The 19,630-nt window shown below is 38.2% G+C and overlaps 2 protein-coding genes across 2 annotated transcripts in view; one reads left to right on the top strand and one right to left on the bottom strand.

Annotated features, from left to right (window-relative positions):
- Positions 1-19,630, top strand: part of ZYG11B (zyg-11 family member B, cell cycle regulator) — a 94,218-nt gene that overhangs the window by 19,881 nt on the left and 54,707 nt on the right. Inside the window, exons 2-3 of the mRNA XM_045999541.1 lie at positions 4,818-4,983; positions 13,245-13,999. Of these exons, the coding sequence (XP_045855497.1) occupies positions 4,818-4,983; positions 13,245-13,999 (921 nt within the window). The remainder of the gene's footprint in view (positions 1-4,817; positions 4,984-13,244; positions 14,000-19,630) is intronic.
- Positions 18,146-19,317, bottom strand: LOC123938282 (39S ribosomal protein L9, mitochondrial-like). Its single transcript, XM_045999556.1, is given in 2 exon segments — positions 18,146-19,203; positions 19,206-19,317. Coding segments are annotated over 2 exon segments (768 nt in total). The 3' UTR covers positions 18,146-18,547.

The following is a 19,630-nucleotide window of genomic DNA, read 5'->3' as shown; positions in this document are numbered from 1 at the left end:
ATGTAAATATTTTAATAATGTTTTTTGATTATAGAAATCTGTGCTACATAAAAAGTTTGATTTTTTTTTCAGAGAAGAAACTGATAGCATATGATCAAAAGTTAACTTTAATATTTTGATGTATTTATTTCTAGTCTTATATTTATTTACAGTTTTATCAATTACTTTTTTTTAAAGCAAGCTCCATGCCTAACATTGGGCCTGAATTCACGACCCTGAGATAAAGAGTCACACGCTCTACCAGCTGAGCCCGTCAGGCGCCCCTATAAATATTTTTTATGACAACTTAATTGAGACACAATTCGTATACCCTGTAGTTCACCCATTTAAGATGTGTCCCAAGTCAGTGGTTTTTAATATATTCATAGAGTTGTCTAACTGTAACCACAATGAATTTTAGAACATTTTCATCACTCCAAAAAGAAGCCCTGTAACCATTAGCATTTACTTCCCATTTTCCTTCCAACTCCTCCTCCCCCCAGCCCTGGCATCCAGTATTCTGCTTTCTGTCTCTATAGATTTGCCTATTTTGGATATTTTATATAAATGGAATCATAACATATATGATCTTTTGTCACTGGCTTTTTTCACTTAGAGTACTATTTTTTTAAGTTATATATATTTATTGGGCACCTAGTTGGCTCAGTCAGCTAAGCATCTGCCTTTGGCTCGGGTCATTCCCAGGGTCCTGGGATGGAGCCCTACATCAGGCTCCCTGCTCAGCTAGAAGCCTGCTTCTCCCTCTCCCTCTGCTGTACCCCTGCTTGTGTTCTCTCAGTCTCATGCATGCACTCTCCCTTTCTCTCTCTCTCTCAAAATAAAATCTTTAAAAAGTTGTTTAAGTAATCTCTATACCGAACATGGGGCTCGAACTCATGACGTGAGATCAAGAGTGCATGCTCTTCCATCTGAGCCTGCTAGATGCCCCACTTAGCATACTATTTTCAAGGTCCATCCATGTTGTGTGGTATATCAGGATTCTTTTTTTTGCTAAATAAATAGTATTCCATTGTGTAGATAAGCTATATTTTATTTATCCATTCATCAGTTGATGGATATTTGTGGTGTTTCTACCTTTTAACTGTTATGAATAATGCTTCTATAAACATTTTGTGTACAAGTTTTCCATTTCTCTTGGGTAAATATCCAGGGGTCAAATTACTAGGTTATATGGTAATTGGTAGACTTTTTTCCAAAGTGTCTGCATCATTTTATATTCCTACCAGCAATGTATGAGAGAGTTGCAGTTTCTGTACATCTTCACCAACACTTAGTATCTGACTCCCTGATTTTAACCACCCTAATTGGATGTGAGGTGTTTTTTCATTATGATTTTGATTTGTGTTTCCCTGGTCATTAATGATTTTGAGCATTTTTTCTTTCTTCCTTTTTTTTTAAAAGACTTTATTTATTTATTTGACAGACAGAGATCACAAGTAGGCATAGAGAGAGAGGGGAAGCAGGCTCCCTGCTGAGCAGAGAGCCCAATGCGGGGTTCGATGTGGGGCTCTATTCCAGGACCCTGGGATCATGACCTGAGTCGAAGGCAGAGGCCTTAACCCACTGATCCACCCAGGAGCCCCTTGAGCTTATTTTCATTTGATTATTTTTTTCCTTTTTCATTTGATTTTTGGTCATTTATATTTCTTTGGAGAAATGTCTATTCAGACCTTTGCCTGTTTTTAATTGAGTTGGCTTTTTATTGTTGAGTCATAAGAGTTATTTATATATTCTTTTTTTTTGTTTTAAAATGTAAGTTTTTTTCCTTTTTAATTTAAATTCAATTAGCCAACATATAGTACATCATTAGTTTCAGATGTAGTGTTCAATAACTTACCAGTTGCATATAACACCCAGAGCTCACGACATTATGTGCCCTCCTTAATCCCTCTCACCCAGTTACCCCATCCTCCCATCCAGTTACTTTTATATTCTAGATTGAAGTCTCTTATTATATATATGATTTGCAAATAGTTTCTCCCATTCTGTGGTCTTTCTTTTCATTGTCTCGATGATGATCTTTGAAGGACAAAAATTTCTCTTTTTTTAAATTTTATTTATTTGAGAGTGAGAAAGAGAGCATGTGCTTGCATGAGCTGGAGGAGAGACAGAGGGAGAAGCAGACTCCCCACCGAGCAGGGAGACCAATGTGGGGCTCCATCCCAGGATCATGGGATCATGACCTAAGCTGAAGGTGGATGCTTAACCAACTGAGCCAGCCAGGTGCCGCCCAAATTTTCTTATTTTGATGAGGTTCAACTTATGTTCTACTTTTCTTTAGTTGTTTGTTCTTTTGGTGCTGTATCTAAGAAACCATTTACTAACACAAAACCAAGAAGATTTATACCTGTGTTTTCTTCCAAGAGCTTTGTAATTTTAGCTCTTACATTTATGGCTTTGATCCATCTTATTTAATGTTTGTATATGATGTGAGGTTGGACACTGTCTTCATCCTTTTGCATGTCCAATTGTCCCAGCACCATTTGTTTAAAAACCTATTCTTTTGCTCATTGAATTGTGCAGGCATCCTTGTCAAAAATATTGACCATAGGAAAAAAAAGAAACATTGACCATAAATATTAGAGTTTATTTTTGGATTCACAGTTCTGTTTCATTGAGATATATATATATGTGTGTGTATAAATAAATATATATATATTCTTATGCCAGTACCACAGTGTTTCGATTACCATAGCTTTGTAGTGAGTTTTAAAATTGACAAGTGTGAGTCCTCCAAATTGGTTTTTTTCCTCAGTATTATTTCAGTTATTCTAGGTCCATTGTATTTCCATATGAATTTTAGGATGAGCTTGTTAATTTCTGCGAAAAAGTAAGTTGGGTTTTGATAAGGATTGTACTAAAACTGTAGAATAATTAACAATATTAAATCTTCTGATCTATGAATATTGATGTTTTTCTATTTGAGTTTGCTTTAATTTTTTATTTTATACTTTTTTCCTAAAATTTATTTCTAAATATGTTACTCTCTTTGATGCTATTGTAAATGGAATTGTTTTCATTTCACTTTGAGATTGTTCAGTATAATCATATAGATATAATTGATATGATGTATTGTAAATAAAGTAGAACTTATATCCTACAGCCCTGCTGAACTTTTTTTAATGTTCCAGTAGTTTTTTGTTGTTGTCAATTCCTTGGCATTTTTTTTTTAAGATTTTACTTATTTATTTGAGAGAGAGAGTGAACGACTGAGAGTGAGAGAGAGAGCAGGAGCAGAGGGGCAGAGGGAGAGGGAGAAGCAGGCTCCCCGCTGAGCAGGGAGTATGACATGGGGCTCAATCCCGAGAACCCCAGGATCATGACCCGAACTGAAGGCAGAAGCTTAATCCGCTGAGCCACCCAGGTGCCCCTATATTTTTGAAATGTAATGTTTAATAGCTTCCATTAAAATGTCACATGTATAGTATAATGTGGCTAAGAGTTGTGCTCCTGAGTCAGTTTTTAATTTGACGCTATACTTTATCACTGACTATATGCAGAATGCTGAGAAAGTTGTTACTTTTCTGAGCCAGTTTTCAATTAAAACTTTAAAGATGGGAGTGCCTAGGTGGCTCAATTGATTGGGCCTCTGCCTTTGGCTCAGGTCATGGTCTGAGAGACAGGCATGGCCGGAGAGTCCTGGGATCAAGCCCCACATCAGGCTCCCAGCTTGGCAGTGAGTCTGCTTCTCCTCCCAGTTCCCCTGCTTGTGCTTTCTCTGTCAGATTAAAAAAAACAAAAACAAAAACAAAAAAAAAACTTGAGAAATGAAGATAATGTTTGACTACTTTTTAAAATGGGATGAAGGGGGGTGCCCGGATGGCTCAGTGGGTTAAGCCTCTGCCTTCTGCTCAGGTCATGATCTCAGGGTCCTGGGATCGAGCCCCACGTCGGGCTCTCTGCTCAGCGGAGAGCCTGCTTCGCCTTCCCCCTCCGCCTGCCTCTCTGCCTCTTTGTGATCTCTCCCTCTCTCTGTTAAATAAATAAATAAAATCTTTTTTAAAATTATAAAAAAAAAATAAAATGGGATGAAGGAATAAGTGAAATAATGGATAATTCATGTAAGATACTCAGCACAGTCATAAAAGCACCTAATGGATGATAGCTACTATAATTATATTTTAATTATATTGTTATTACTGGGGACATTTACAGTGTTTATTTCTACAGTTAAAACCCTTACACTTAAATCTTTGTGCTTATTTGATTAGTTCTTTATTCCTCAGATTGTAATAACAGGGTTAACCTTTTTCTATTTTGAGGATGTTAACACCTATAGCAAATTCTTTTACCCAAATGAATTCATCATATTTGAATTATCAGATTGGGATGGGGATTTTGTGGGATATCAAGTTTGAGAGTAAATTTGGTCTAGATTTTGGAAGGACTCAGGCATCAGTCTAACAATCTAAGAATTTTATTCTTTGTCTTCAGGCCCATGGGAATGTGTGGAAGAGTTGACCAGGGGATGGTCATAGGTAGTAATTTAGGAAGATTAATCTGCTATACCTTGAGGTCTTTGCTGACCATCCTTTTCTGATTAGGACACCCTGCTTGTACTTACATACTACTCAATATGTCTTCTAATATAGTATGTAATATATTTTATGTAAATATTTGTTTAAATGTTTCTCTTCTGCCTCTTGAGAACATGGGTTACCTGTTGTATTCTCAGCACCTAACACAGTATCTAACGTATGGTAGACACTGAGTAAAAATACTTCTTAAATGAGTTCATGAAAGTTTTGTTTTCTATTTTTCTGGAAACTAACTTGTTGGCTTTTATCTTCCCTTTATGTTTTTTCCTGGGCTCCAAGGAGGAGGCATCTCCCTATTCCTTACTTGATATCTGCTTGAATTTCCTGACTACTCACCTTGAGAAGTTCTGTTCAGCAAGACAAGATGGAACATTGTGTCTGCAGGAACCTGGAGTATTCCCACAGGAGGTGGCTGATCGACTGCTTCAGACTATGGCTTTTCATGGTAAAAAAATACACAGAGGAAATAAGAATTATGTGCTGTTAATTGGCATTGGATTTTGAGTGCTTTTGTGGCATTTAATTATTTTCTTAGAAAAGGCCAGATGAGTCTGATTCCAGGAAAAGGAATTCATTTATTTTTTCCTGTCCTGCCACTTACTATGTAATTTGGAATAAGCATTTTTCTTTTCTAAGCTAGGAAAATTGCATCCTTTTTATCTTTCTTTCTCTCTCTTTCTTTCTTCTTCTTTTTCTGCTTTTCCCATGGCAAAAATAACTTTTTTTAAAAAAAGATTTTATTTATGGGGCGCCTGGGTGGCTCAGTGGGTTAAACCTCTTCCTTTGGCTCAGGTCATGATCTCAGGGTCCTGGGATCGAGCCCCACATCGGGCTCTCTGCTCAGCAGAGAGCCTGCTAACCCCCCTCCACCCCGCTTGCTGCTCTGCCTACTTGTAATCTCTCTCTCTTTGTCAAATAAATAAAATCTTTAAAAAAAAATAAAAAGATTTTATTTATTTATTTGACAGAGAGAAATCACAAGTAGGCAGAGAGGCAGGCTGGGGGCGGGGTGGGGAGTAGGCTCCCCGCTGAGCAGAGAGCCTGATGTGGGCTCAGTCCCAGGACCCTGAGATCATGACCTGAGCCGAAGGCAGAGGCTTTAACCCACTGATCCACCCAGGCTCCCCCAAAATAACTTATCTTTCAAAATATCCCTTTAGAAGTTTGCTGGTATAAAATACCTTACGTCTTCATTTGGCAGTGGGAAAAATAAACAAACACTATTACGGAAAAACGAGTTTCTGCTTTTGACCTTTGAATTGGGGAAGCATAGCTAATTTAGTATTTCTGTTTTCAAAAACGAATTTTGAAAATAAGTTGGGAGAGTCTTATCTGTGGAATTCTGTTTATGTAGGGGATTTTTGTTATTTCTGATTAAGTTTTAAGTTGAAATAGATAATGCCATTTTTAATTTCTGGTTTATAAACTCTTTTTTTTTGGAGCCCGATGTGGGACTCTATCCCAGGACACTGAGATCATGGCCTGAGCTGAAGGCAGCCGCTTAACCAACTGAGCCACCCAAGCGTCCCTATAAACTCTTTCAATTATTGTGGACAATAATTTGTCCACAACTATAAAATAGAATGACAATGTGGCAATAATAATTACTATCATTTACCTATTATCTGTTTGGTGCCAGGAATTTTATGTTTTCCTTGAATTTTCTCTAAAACCTTATAAAATAAGCACTATTAAAAAAAAGATAACTATTATAATCCCATTTATATACAGATAAGGAAACTGATTCAGAAAAGTAACTTGTTAGAGGTCATAATGCTAGTAAATGGTAGAGTCCTAGTTCAGATCGAAGTCTGATTCCAAATCTGTGCTGTTTTCACTGCTACACAGTCTTCCTACAACCACATTAGAGATATTCCTGTTCCTATATGCCAGAGAATACTGTACACTTTGCTGTGGCTTTATATATATAAAGTATGAATCCAGATAATGTATTCCAAGGAAGGGTAGGAGAAATAAGGGTATAATTGAGGCATTTTAGAATAATTTTGGAAAGAAGGTGTTTGAACTCCTTGGTTTTCACGGAGTTGCTCAAGTCTGTAGTCTCTTTGAATTCAGCCTGCCAAAGGAACTGGGTTGATACCAGTAGGTACTATATGTGGTAAAGTTAAAGGTTCCTTACAAAGCTGCACAACAATTTAAGAGGTTATGTCAGTGCTTTCATTTCTTTTTGGTCTCAATTTAATGACTATGCTTAACATATTCAATTTAAATATATATACACAGATAACTAATCTTGTAAATCAAAAGAATAATGTTAAGTAGAGTCTTAATTTCCCAGATTCTTTTTGAAATATAACTACTAATAGCTAATATTAGCAGCTAACATTTATTGAATACTTGTTATTGTATACTAGCTCTGTGGCAAATGCTTTATATGGGTAAAATAATGGAAGGAGTTTTCAAATAAGTGTAACTAAATAATTATCCTCCAGAGTAGTGTCATCAGAATGTGTTTTCTACCTCTTCTTTTCAAGCTGCCTTCAGATGAGAAAACTGAGTGTCAGAGAAATAACTTAATGTCCTCGTTTGTATTACCTCAATGTTATTTCTGGCCTCATTCACCAAAAAGTGTTCTGAATTAATCTCTTTGCAAAAGAGACAAGAGTAAATAGTACTAACCTAAAACTAACATAATATTGTATGTCAACTATATTTCAGTAGTAAAAATAAAAATTGAAGAAGCAGTCTGTGGAAAAAAAAAACCTTACAATATTTCCAGGCTGTGTTGTATATTACATGACAAGCTTGAAATTCAACTTATGACTTTGTCAGATGTAGATTAAGATAGGTAATAATTAAAATATAAAAAATTGAAAAACAAAAAAGAGTGGATACTACTGACAATATGCAAAAGAACATAATGCCAATTTTGTCACAATTTTAAAAAGTTTCATCAGTTTTTCTGTGTATTTGAACATTTTCATAATAAAATGGAAAAAAGTTCTATGAATACTTTTAGAATTTATAACATTTTTTCTAATAGCATAATGATTTTAGAAAATCTTAACTTATTTACATTCAGATTTTTTTATTTGCCTAATTCAAAAGAAAAATTATATTGGTAGCAGTTTTTATTAAAATAAGCCTGATGCTAAAGATTTTACTTATTGGGATCTTTAATTCCTTTGTCATAATCATTGCTTATTCTGTGTCATGGTGCTAAAAGGTTTCTAGGAAATGTGTGTTTAAGAGCCAGGAATCAGAATAAGATATTTGCCATCTAATGCCTCTGTGTTATATTATGACCTAATCTAAATTTTTATACCTTGACATGGTCAGCCATATCTGTTTTGGGATTAAATTGAAAAGAATAATGCCTTTTGGGGGAAAAAAAAGAGTAATACCTTTTGAAACATTATAGATTGCATCCTTGAACAGTCAACTAGACTTCCTAGGTGACTGAGGGTTTTTTTTTGGTTTTTTTTTTTTCCATTTTGACTGAGGGTTTATAGTCCCTGAATAGTACCCCACTTCCCTGGAGGTCACATTGCTGGTCACCTCAACTTTTTATAGCCTAAAACAGAAAGAAAGAAAAAAATGCTTTGGGGCAAAATCCTTGCATTTAGGCTTCTGTACTTCAGTCCTTGAAAGAAGCCCTTCGGGGTGCCTGGGTGGCTCAGTTGATTGTCTGCCTTCTGCTCAGGTCATGATCCTAGGGTGCTGGGATTGAGTCCCACATCTGGCTCCTTGCTCAGCAGGGAGTCTCCCTCTCCCTCTACCCCCTGTTCATACTCTGTCTCTCTTTTTCTCTCTCAAGTAAATTTAAAAAATCAAGAAGAAGAAGATGCCCTTGAGGAGCCCTCATTTAGAGCATATTCTTAAATGGGAGTACTGAGATGGCAGAGTAGGAGGATCCTAAGCTCACCTCACTGCACAGATACATCTAGATAACACCCACATCAGTGTAGATAACCTACAGCATATTAAATGTACATGGTTCTAATTACCATAACAAATTAAGAATTAATAATCTGAAGGGAACAACTAACAACCCAAGTGGATAGCATGACAGTAAAGGAAGATTTGGCTTAAATACATTGTAGCAAGTACAGTTATTGGTCATGGAAAAAAGATAGGTGATTCTTCAGTATGTTTATATTTGAAAGAAGGGGAAGATAATCTAGAAAGATTTCCTTCAGATATAGTAATGGCATTTGTGTAGTGCTTTCAGTTTGCAGAATGATTTTTACATGTATTGTCTTATTTAATCTTCAGCCGTCCCTGTGAGGAAAATATAATTATTCAATACTTAACATAGTGCCAAGCACACAACAGATGAAGAATCTTATCTTTTATAGATAAGGAGTCTTCCTTTCACAGATAACGAATCTTAGACTTGTGGAATAATTTGTCTAGTGTCAAAGAGCAAATAAATGTTGGAACCAGGATTTAAACATAGGATTGATTTCCAGATCTCATGCTCTTTTTAAAATTCTTTGCTCTTTTAATTCTATTACTCTTAAATGTAGAGACTTAAATTTAGTTATTAGAAAAATTTTACTTAATGTAGATTGTTGACCCAGAGAGGCCAGGAGTAACCTGTTTTACTACACGTATGTATATTATATCAAAATTTGAGAGCAAAACCATTGTTTTGTTTTCCAGTTCTAAGATTTCCATTTGGTGGTGGTGGTGGTGGTTATTCTTCTTTTTTAAAGATTTTCTTTATTTACTTGAGAGATAGAGAAAGAGCATGAATGGTTGTGGGGGAGGGGCAGAGAGCAAGGGACAGGCAGACTCACTGTTGAGCAGGGAGCCCGGCACAGGTCTCAAATCCCAGGACCCCAAGATCATGACTTGAGCTGAAGACAGACACTTAACCGACTGAGCCACCCAGGTGCCCCATTTGGTTCTTTATATTTTCTGTTTCTTTGCTTCGGCTTTCTATTTTTTATTTCTTTTTGAGCATGTTTATAATTGCTCACATGCATTTTTATGATGGCTTCTTTAAAATCTGTCAAATTTAACATTTGTATTATCTCAGTGTTGACATCTATAGATTTTCTTTTTTTTTTCTTTTGAGATCTTTTTAGTCCTTGGTATGATGAGTGATTTTTTTATTGAAATCTGGATGTTTAGGGTATTAGGAGACTTTTCTGTTTCAGTTTGTATCTCTGACACCACTCCAGCCGGAGAAGGTAGAGGCACTCCTTGTTATTGCCAGATTGGGGTAAATGTTCTGGTTTCCATGTGACTTCTGTTGACACCCAAGATATGGGGCTTCTCATTACTGTTTTGCAGGGAATGGCATTCTGGTTCCCCATTAGGATTCTACCGATATCTCCCTAGCTGAGAGGAGTGTGAGTACTTCATTTCTCTCCCCAGTTGGCCTCCACTGACACCATGTTGGGGTGAGGTGGCCTCATTACTGTTGGGCAGTAGTGAAAGTCTTGACTTTTCTTCAGACCTTTTTTGAGATCACCCCAGCAGGGAGGGGAGGAGCACCTCATTACTGCCAAATGAATGTGAAAGTCCAGGCTCCCCACATAATATCCATCACCATCACAGGGGAAAGAGTGGTTCTTACCACCCAACATGGATGAAAGTACTGGCTCCCTACTCAGCCTTTCTAACACCTCCCGGTGGAGAGAATGGAACAACTAGTTACAGCTAGCAAGGGTAAAAGTCTAGGCTCCCCTTGTGGCATATGCTGGTGTTGGGGGGGCTGGGACCACAGTCTTTTCTGTGGTGTTTGACTGAAGGAAAGTAGTTCTTGTCTGAAAGTTTTCTGTCTTGCTAAACTGCTTTCTTCCTGGTTGTTTAGCTAGAATGAGATTATTTTGGAGCCTTTTTTTGGGGGGGTGCTCTGTTAGCATTTCTGGGTTACCAAAGTCTTCAACTTTAAGTCTGAGATATATGGAGCAAGAAAAAAATTCAGGAATCTCACTGTACCATTTTTTGGGTCCCAAGGTCCCTAGCTTCTCTGCTTTTCTTTTCTTTATCTTTCAGTGTTATCTAACCCTAACTTACCTTCCTGCCTCATTTCTTGCCTCTCCCCACTTGCATGCTTAAATCTCTGGGATTACACCACGTCCTCAGTCATATCTTGGTCTTTACCAGTGTTCTTCTCTTTATCAGGGAAACATCTTATAACTCTACCTGTTTCTTACAGCCAAGCAATGTAGAACTACTTGCCATTTTCTAATTATGTGTTGTGCTTTTACATGTCTGAGGCCTTTTGGGGGGCATTTTAAAAATTGAGATAAAATTGACATATATTAATTTCAGGTGTACAACATAATCAATTTGATGTATGCATGTGCTAAAGCTTTATTTAGTCTTCCTTTAATACCCCTCACCTTCTTTCTCCCTCCTTGAATTTTTCCTTCATCTTTGAAGGACTTACTCAAAGATTACCTCTTCTGTTGAATCTTTCTAGGTCTTCAGGAATGATGGGTTGCTTCCTTTTCTTTGTTTCCATGATACTTTGTACTTGACTCTGATATACCATAGATTTCATTTTGTTACATTGTTTAAAGCTTTCACTCCATGGAATTTTGAATTCTTTGAGTATAGGGGCATAGCTTAATTTTCTTTGTATACACATTTGGTAGTGTTTGACATATAGTGATTGTTTAATAACTGTTCAATGGCTGGAACCTTACCATGAAATTTACTCCCCTGAAATAGAATACCGGTAGTTTAAAACACTATCTCTAGAACTGTACTGCCCAAGAGAAATAAAACATGAGCCACAACTGTGAGGCACATATGTAATTTATTTTATTTTATTTGTTTTAATTTTATTTATTTGACAGAGAGAGGGAGAGAGAGAGCACAAGCAGGGGGAGTAGGTGAGGGAGAAGCAGGCCCCCCACTGAGCAGGGAGCCCGACACAGGGCTCAATCCCAGGACCCAGGGATCATGATCTGAGCTTAAGGCAGAGCTGAGCTGAGTCACCCAGGCACCCCCATGTAGATAATTTTAAATTTACTAATGGCCACATTTTAAAAGTAGAAAAAGGTGAAACTAATTCATAATTTTATTCAAGCCAGTATATCCAAAATAGCACTTTAACATGTAGTCAATATGAAAATTATGAATGAGATATTTTATATACTTTTTTTTTTTTTACTAAATCTTCAAGATCTGATGTATATTTTACACTTACAGCAAACCTCAGTTTGGATTTTCAAGTGCTCAATAGCTGTGTGTGGCTGGTGGCTACTGGTTTAGACAGTATAGCTCTAGAATAATGGGGTTCTTAATATGTAGTCATTTTTGTCCACTGTGACAGGTAAAGGTTTTTCTTGATTTTAACTTTTTAACCATAAATAAGTCTGCAAAATCCACTAGAAAGCAGTATTCCCTTTAAAAAAATACTTTAGTTCTAATACAAAGGTGACCCTTAGCTGTATCTTTAGCCCAAGCTGTATGAATCTTTTTAGTATGAGTCTGCTGAGGTGCCACTTAGAGTTCCTCCCTTTACTCAGGCTATTTATTTACCTGGTCCCAACTGTGCACTCACCCTGGACTGTTCTTAGGCTATCTTTTATTGGCATGCCTGTTACTTTCACAGGAAATGTTGTTTAATTGATAGGTGATATTGTTGAGATTGATGTGGTTCCAAAGTATCATATACTTCTGGCATTGTTAATTGCTAGTCAGGTAGATCTCTAAGGGACTTTTAAGAGGTTCCTGTATCCACTTTATTTGAATTTAATCTGACAGAAAGTTGACTATAACCTAGGTCCTTCTTCTTCTTTTTTTTTTAAAGATTTTATTTTACAGAGCGGGAGGAAATACAAGCAGGAGGAGTGGGAGAGGGAGAAGCAGGCTTCCTGCTGAGCAAGGAGCCAGACGTGGGGCTCTGTCCCAGGACCCCGGGATCATGACCTGAGCCAAAGGCAGACTCTTAAGGGCTGAGCCACCCAGGCGCCCCTAACCTCTAGATCCTTTTAATAAGATTTCAGATCTAGCCAGTGATCTGAATGATTTGTAGATATGCATGTGCTAAATATCTGTGTGTGTATATATATATGCACACATACACACATATATTACTCTTTTTTATTCATTCAAAGATCATATATGTATGTATGTTTGTTTGTGTGCATAATAATGTATTATAGTGAAATTGAAGGATAGACTAGTAATGTATTGGTAACAATTAATTCCCCAGATTCAGTAGCTTAACATAAAGTTTGTTTTACCTCACTCATGGTACATAAATGCTGCAAATCTGTGGAGGGTTGTGCTCCGTGGTCACTCTTGGATCCAAGCTGATGGAGGCTCCACTTTCAGAAATCTATACTGCCTAGAACTTGAAGACTCCTCATTTGTCATAGCGGGAAAAGATAGCATGGGAAATCGTGTACTGGCTCTCAGGTGCTTCAGCCTATAGGCCGTTGGTCAAAACTAGGCACATAGCCCCATCTAATTCCAAGGGTAGGATGGAAAATGTAGCTATCTACATATCCAGGAAGGCAAGTAGAACCAGATGTTAGTGAATATAAGATCTACCACAGTCACTTGATAGCTCTGTGATCTTGGAAAGCCACTTTTCTCACCCCTAGTGTATTCATCTCTAAGTTGTAATCATAATATTCTTACCCTATGGAATTGTTATGTATATTAAATGAAATATTGTTACATGGATGTGCTTTGGAAATGTAAGTATGCTGGAAATTTTAGCTATTCTTTAATTATTTTTTGAAATTGAAGTGTTGCTTGTTTTTTTTCCAGGTCTACTGAATGATGGAACTGTAGGTATTTTCAGGGGCAACCAGATGCGCTTAAAGCGTGCTTGCATTCGCAAAGCCAAGATCTCTGCTGTTGCTTTCCGGAAAGCCTTCTGCCATCACAAGTTAGTGGAACTTGATGCTACAGGTGTGAATGCAGACATCACGATTACAGACATCATCAGTGGGCTTGGCAGTAACAAATGGATCCAGCAAAATCTCCAGTGCCTAGTGCTGAACTCGTTAACTCTTTCCCTCGAAGATCCTTATGAGCGGTGCTTTAGCCGGCTTTCTGGCCTTCGAGCATTAAGCATCACCAATGTTCTCTTTTACAATGAAGACCTCGCTGAAGTTGCCTCATTGCCAAGATTAGAGAGCCTGGATATTTCTAACACCTCAATCACAGACATCACAGCTTTGCTGGCCTGCAAAGACCGACTCAAGTCTCTAACCATGCACCACTTGAAGTGTTTAAAAATGACAACTACCCAGATACTGGATGTTGTGCGGGAACTAAAACATCTGAATCATCTTGACATTTCAGATGATAAACAGTTTACATCAGACATAGCTCTTCGCTTACTAGAACAAAAAGACATCCTACCCAACCTTGTCTCCCTGGATGTTTCTGGGAGAAAGCATGTGACAGATAAAGCTGTTGAAGCCTTTATACAACAACGGCCCAGCATGCAGTTTGTAGGTTTGCTGGCCACTGATGCAGGTTACTCTGAATTCCTCACCGGTGAAGGACATTTAAAGGTTAGACTTTAAAAATGTATTATTTTGTCAGGCTGACCAATGTCTTAGCTGCATAAGGTTCCATTAAGATGAATGTCTAACAATATATGGAATATGTCTGTGAAAGATGGCATTGTATAGTGGAAAGGCCTTGCTTTCAAGTCAGAGTCCCAGTTAAAATCCTAGCCTGCTTGCTTCATGACCCAGACCAAGAGATGATGTAACTTTTTGGGTTTCCACTTCTTTATTTATAAGACAGATATTCTGTCTAACAGAATTCTTCTAAAGATTAGTAATTATATTTGTAAAGTGCTAGTCATGTTGTAGGCCTTGGATAAGTGATAGTTCTTATGATGGTAATATTTAGATATTTTGAACCACTGTAACATACCATTTCTAATTAGTCACTTTAAAAAAACTAAGGATACTCCTTCTTGAATTGATATCCATTGGAAAGTTAAGTTCTCCAAGGAGATCTTTACCATAGAAATGGTGTAATTTTACTTTTCTTAAGGTTTTTCATGCCTAATGGTTTAAATTCATCTGCTTGGTACTTGGGATTCAAAGATAAAAAGATATAGGATCTGCTTCTAAGGAGCTTAATCTTGGTGATGATACAATCATAAATAACTATAAAGCCAAAGATCAGTGTAAACGCTGTAAAAGAGTAGAAGAAATTTCTTCCAGCTGGAGAATTTGGGGCTTGATGGAAAAGATGGTATCTGAGTCATACCTTGAAGGATAGAATTGTGGCAAGTTTAAGGAAAACTAATATTTTCCTAATGTACACTGTATCCTCTAGATGCCTTACATTGATAGGTATTAGCCCCATTTTATAGATGAGAACCATAGACTCAGAAATTATATGATTTACAGTTAGTTAGAACCAACATTTGGATTTACATCTAATTCCAGAGCCCCATTTTTCCCCCTACTACCTACACTGCTTAAGCAGAAGCATCCTTTTTTTTTTTTTAAAGATTTATTTATTTATTTATTTGACAGAGAGAGAGATCACAAGTAGGCAGAGAGGTAGGCACAGAGAGAGGGGGGTGGGGAGCAGGCTCCCTGCCGAGCAGAGAGCCCGATGTGGGACTTGATCCCCGGACCCCCAAGATCATGACCTGAGCTGAAGGCAGAGGCTTTAACCCACTGAGCCTCCCAGGCGCGCCCCCAGAAGCATCCTTTGATTCTACCTGGAGCAGAGTCAGGGATGGCCTGAAATTGGATATTGTGACCCAAAAGGCAAGGTATCTTTTTTGAGTAATCATGACAGACTCAAAAAAGGAGAAGGAAAGTTTAGTTGTAAATATAAACATCTCAGTTCTTAGGTATTTGTAAATTTAGGCCTTAAAAAATAGAATGTAGAAAATGATTTTGAACTATTCTTTTGTATTCATTCAATATTTTACCAAGTGCCTTTGTGTACTGGTCACCGTGTGAGGCATGGGGATTTGATGGTGAGGGCAAACAGGCATGATTTTGCTCTCATGGAGCTTGTAATTTCATGAGGGAATCCAGTAATCAAATGCCCTGTGCCAACAGTGTATGTGTGCTTTAAATATACATACACACATATACATTTAAATACATATATATTTATATCATATATATATGCTGCATATATGCTTTATACTGTGCTAAAACCTAGAAGATAATGCAGTATTATATATGAAAATGTTTAACAGAGAGACTCAATTTAAGGCTTCTCTGAAGAATTAATGAATGAGTGGAGATCTTAAGGATGAATGGCTTGGTAGAGAACATTCCAGGGAATGAGAATAATTAATGCAAAATATGTGTGGTAGAATGGAGCATGGTATATCCAAGGAACTGAAAGAAAGGCCACTGTGGCTAGAGCTCAAAAGTAGAAAGTCACAGAGCAATGAGATGAGGCTGGAAAAGTAGGCAGGCACCAGGGTCAGACTTGGGAAGGTCACATAAGCCAGGTGCAGGGCAATAAGAAGTGTGAGGAACTTACTTAACAATTTGTTATGGAACAAGACAGATTTTTAGCACAGGGTTTTTTGATGAAGGAAATATAAAAATGTAAATTACTATTGTAATGTTACTTAACTGCCAAACAAATTGATCTAATAGTAAAGGATTCTAAAAATTAAAAGGGGAAGAAATCCCCCGTGGACTGGGAGTTGAGGGAGAATTTCCCAGAAGAGGTGAGCATCCTAAAGGATGAAAGGAATGTGTCCTTGGTATATTAAGCTAAATAATATTTTTAAGGCAAAGATGTAGTAGGTATGATCCCAGAGCAGTACAGTTTTTGCTGGTTTCTTCTTACAACCAACAGGTGACCCTCCAGTGAATTAGCCTGACTTATAAAATTGAGGCTAGTAGGACATCTGTATTTCATAGTGCCTCTGTGAAACAAGTTTGATTTCACAAACGGAGCTGTTACTACTTTGAAATCTTGACCATATGAAACACCTACTTTATTTGGTATCATTATCTATTTTCCTCCTATGTAAACATTAAAGTAGTGATTCTCACCCTGCACTACAGTTAAAATCACCTGGAATATAATTATGTGAAATGATGTTTATGTTAATCAACCTTATCATGGTAATCATTTCCCAATATATACATGTATCAAATCATCATGTTGGATAACCTTAAACTTACACAATGATATATGTCAGTAATATCTTTGATAAAGCTGGGGGAAATGATTTATTTACTTACTTACTTTAAAGATTTTATTTTAGGTAATCTCTGTACCCAACTTGGGACTCAAACTTACCACCCCAGAATCAAGAGTCACATGCTCTAAGGGCACCTGGGTGGCTCAGTAGGTTAAGCCTCCAACTCTTGATTTCAGCTCAGGTCATGATCTCTAGGTTGTAGGATCGAGTCTCATGTGGGGTTCTCCACTGGGCATGGAGCCTGGTCGGGATTCTCTCTCTAACCCTCTTTCCCCCACCCTTCTTTTTCTCCCTGCCCCACCAAAAAAAAAATAAAAATAAAAATAAATTACATTCTGTACCAACTGAGCCAGCCACACACCCCTGGAAAAAATTTTTTAATTAAAAGAAATAACTTGTGGAGCTTGAACAATTAAATCAGAGCCACGGGGAGGTAGGACTCAGGAATCAGTATTTTCTAAAGCTCCTTAGATGATTACAGTATTCAGCCAATATTGAAAATCATTGTTTTAAAGTAATTTTAATTATTTATTTATTTTAGAGAAAGATCGTTGCGGGGGCACCTTACTGGCTCAGTTGGAAGAGCATGGGACTCGATCTTGGGGTATGAGGTCAAGCCCCATGTTAGGTATAGAGATTACTCACAGAACAAAACACAAACTCAAAAAGAGATCATTGGAACTTTCCCCTTTGTTCACCTATATATAAAAATTAATGTTCCTTTTAAATTATTTACTGATTTGAGATTTGGTAATAAGTCATGTTAAGGGAGGAGAGCTGAGATTGCCACATCTCCTTTTTAAAAATTGTCCAGTTCAGCCAAGTTGTTGAAAAACTTGTCTGAAATGATTGTTAGTGTTGTGATGCTTTAAATTAGTTAAGGGGACACCTGGGTGGCATAGTCAGTTAAGCATCTGACTCTTGGTTTGGGTTCAGGTTGTGATCTCACGGTTGTGAGATCAACCCTGCAAATCCAACCTCCGTGTCGGGCTCTGTGGTCAGTGCAGTCTGCTTAGGTTTCGCTCTCCCTCTGCCCTGCCCACCCCCCACCCCCGGTCCAAATAAATAAATAAATAATAAATCTTTAAAAAGTGAACTAGTTGAGGTTGACTTTTTGGCATTACATACCTTGTTTTTTTAAGCCACATCAAGGAATGCAAGAAATAGAGACACTGTGACTCCCCAGTATTCCTTATAAGGAACTATATGGTACTCTGAAGGGGTGGTTATAAGAACAAGTGGTTTATTTTTTGCACTTTCATGTGTATTACTTAGTTCAATCTCTTGACTTTGCAAGAGAGGTATTATCTTCAGTGAGAGGGAATGGCTTTAAGGGTGATAGCCGGCTGTTATTGGAGTCTGCCTTTGTATCTTGGACTATTTTGATTCCAAAGCATGTGTCCTTTCTACTACATCTCATTGTCTCTGTTTGAGAATCTTAGTTCTTTACTTTCGCCTCAATTTCTAGTCCCAACACAGAGGGTTTTCTTACTATAGAATTTCTTTTTTTTTTTTTTAAAGAGCAAAACCTCTTTATTTCCTCTTGAGATACAAATGCTCAGTTTGTATGTGGGACCAGTCCTGGAGACCATGGCTAACTCTTCCACTTGTTCCAACAAATTCCAGGCCAAACAGGATCTAGACTGTTTCCATCTGTTAATATTTGGCTCATCAAATCTACAGCCTGGTAGCCTGCGAGCAGGACTGCCTGGTAAGGCCAGACGTAGTAACAGGCAAGCACGAAGGTAGGAGATACGGTGGATTCAGTGTGTATGTGCAGTTTAGGCCCATGTCCCCACATGCTCTCTAAATTCCATGATTTGGTCAGAGCTGGGAGTGGTATCAGGGTGCTGGCCCATTGTTGCTCCCTGCTCCTCTGATTCTGCTCTTCTGCTTCTGAGGGACAGAAGGGTTAGATTATCTGGGAGCTGGTGGGGGTCATTTCCTTGGCAGCCTGCCGGGCTAACCAGTACTTGTATCTTTTGGTCTTAGGCCTCTCAAAGTTCACCACAGACATAGGTACCCTCACAGTGTCAAGTCCATTTACCGTCACCTCACACCAGTACTCCCCCCACTGCGTAATGGGCTCTTCTGGTAACTTTAATGCATGTGGGGCGACCACAACACCAAGATTTTTGAAGAAATGGCGGGCAACTATTTCAGGGTTTAGTTCCCATTTGATGTTATTCTTCATCCCCACCTCCAGATGACAGCTTCTTAGAAATTTCACTGTCATCTCACCTGCCCTGGTCTGGGTCTTCTCTAATTTTCCTTCTTGTCTCAGCAATTTCTCCTCCTCAGACAGTTTCTTGTTTTCAGGGGAGGCATATACAGCCAGACCTTGAGGCAATAGTTGATTCCGGCCCAAAGATTTCTTCACTAAGACCAGGTCACCCCGGACTCCAAGTCCTTCCACGGACTGCGTGAGGATGAGCTCCAGGGTGCCTTTGGGCCCGTGTTTAGTGTCCTCTACCAGCTTGTAGACCCGTTGTCGCCGGTGTAGGCGTGGCTTCCGGCCCTCTCCCGCCAACGGCACCTTCCGCCAGCGCTCCACAATGACCGTGCCCGGTTGTGAGAGAGGCTGAAGTAGCGCTCTGGGCCAGGGGTGCCCCCTGCGAGTCGTGGGAGCAGCAGCCCCCGCACTGTTCCTTGCAGCAATGATCTCCCCGCGGCCGCCGCCATGTTCCCCTTACTATAGAATTTCTGTCATTGTTTCCTCACCCAATTTGCTCTTCTATCACCATCAGTTTTCTGAACCATCCGTTTTTCTGCGTCTAGGATTTGTTGGCCATTTCATTCCTGGACTTTGGGGTTATACACTAAGCTGTGGTTCCTAGTTCCTAAGAATCACTAGAAATGTGCTAAACCCAATATTAGTTCTCATTTTTACTTAGCTTCCTAGGTATCACTCTTGTCTTTTTTTCAAACTTTTCTTACTACTGTGGTTAATTTCCTTTATTGGTTCTTTCTCATCTCTCAGGTCTCTAAATATCGG

The sequence above is a fragment of the Meles meles genome, chromosome 1 (assembly GCF_922984935.1).
Source record: "Meles meles chromosome 1, mMelMel3.1 paternal haplotype, whole genome shotgun sequence".
NCBI classification, from domain to species: domain Eukaryota; kingdom Metazoa; phylum Chordata; class Mammalia; order Carnivora; family Mustelidae; genus Meles; species Meles meles.
Note: the sequence above shows the minus strand (reverse complement) of the source record. Positions and strands in the feature narration are given on the sequence as shown.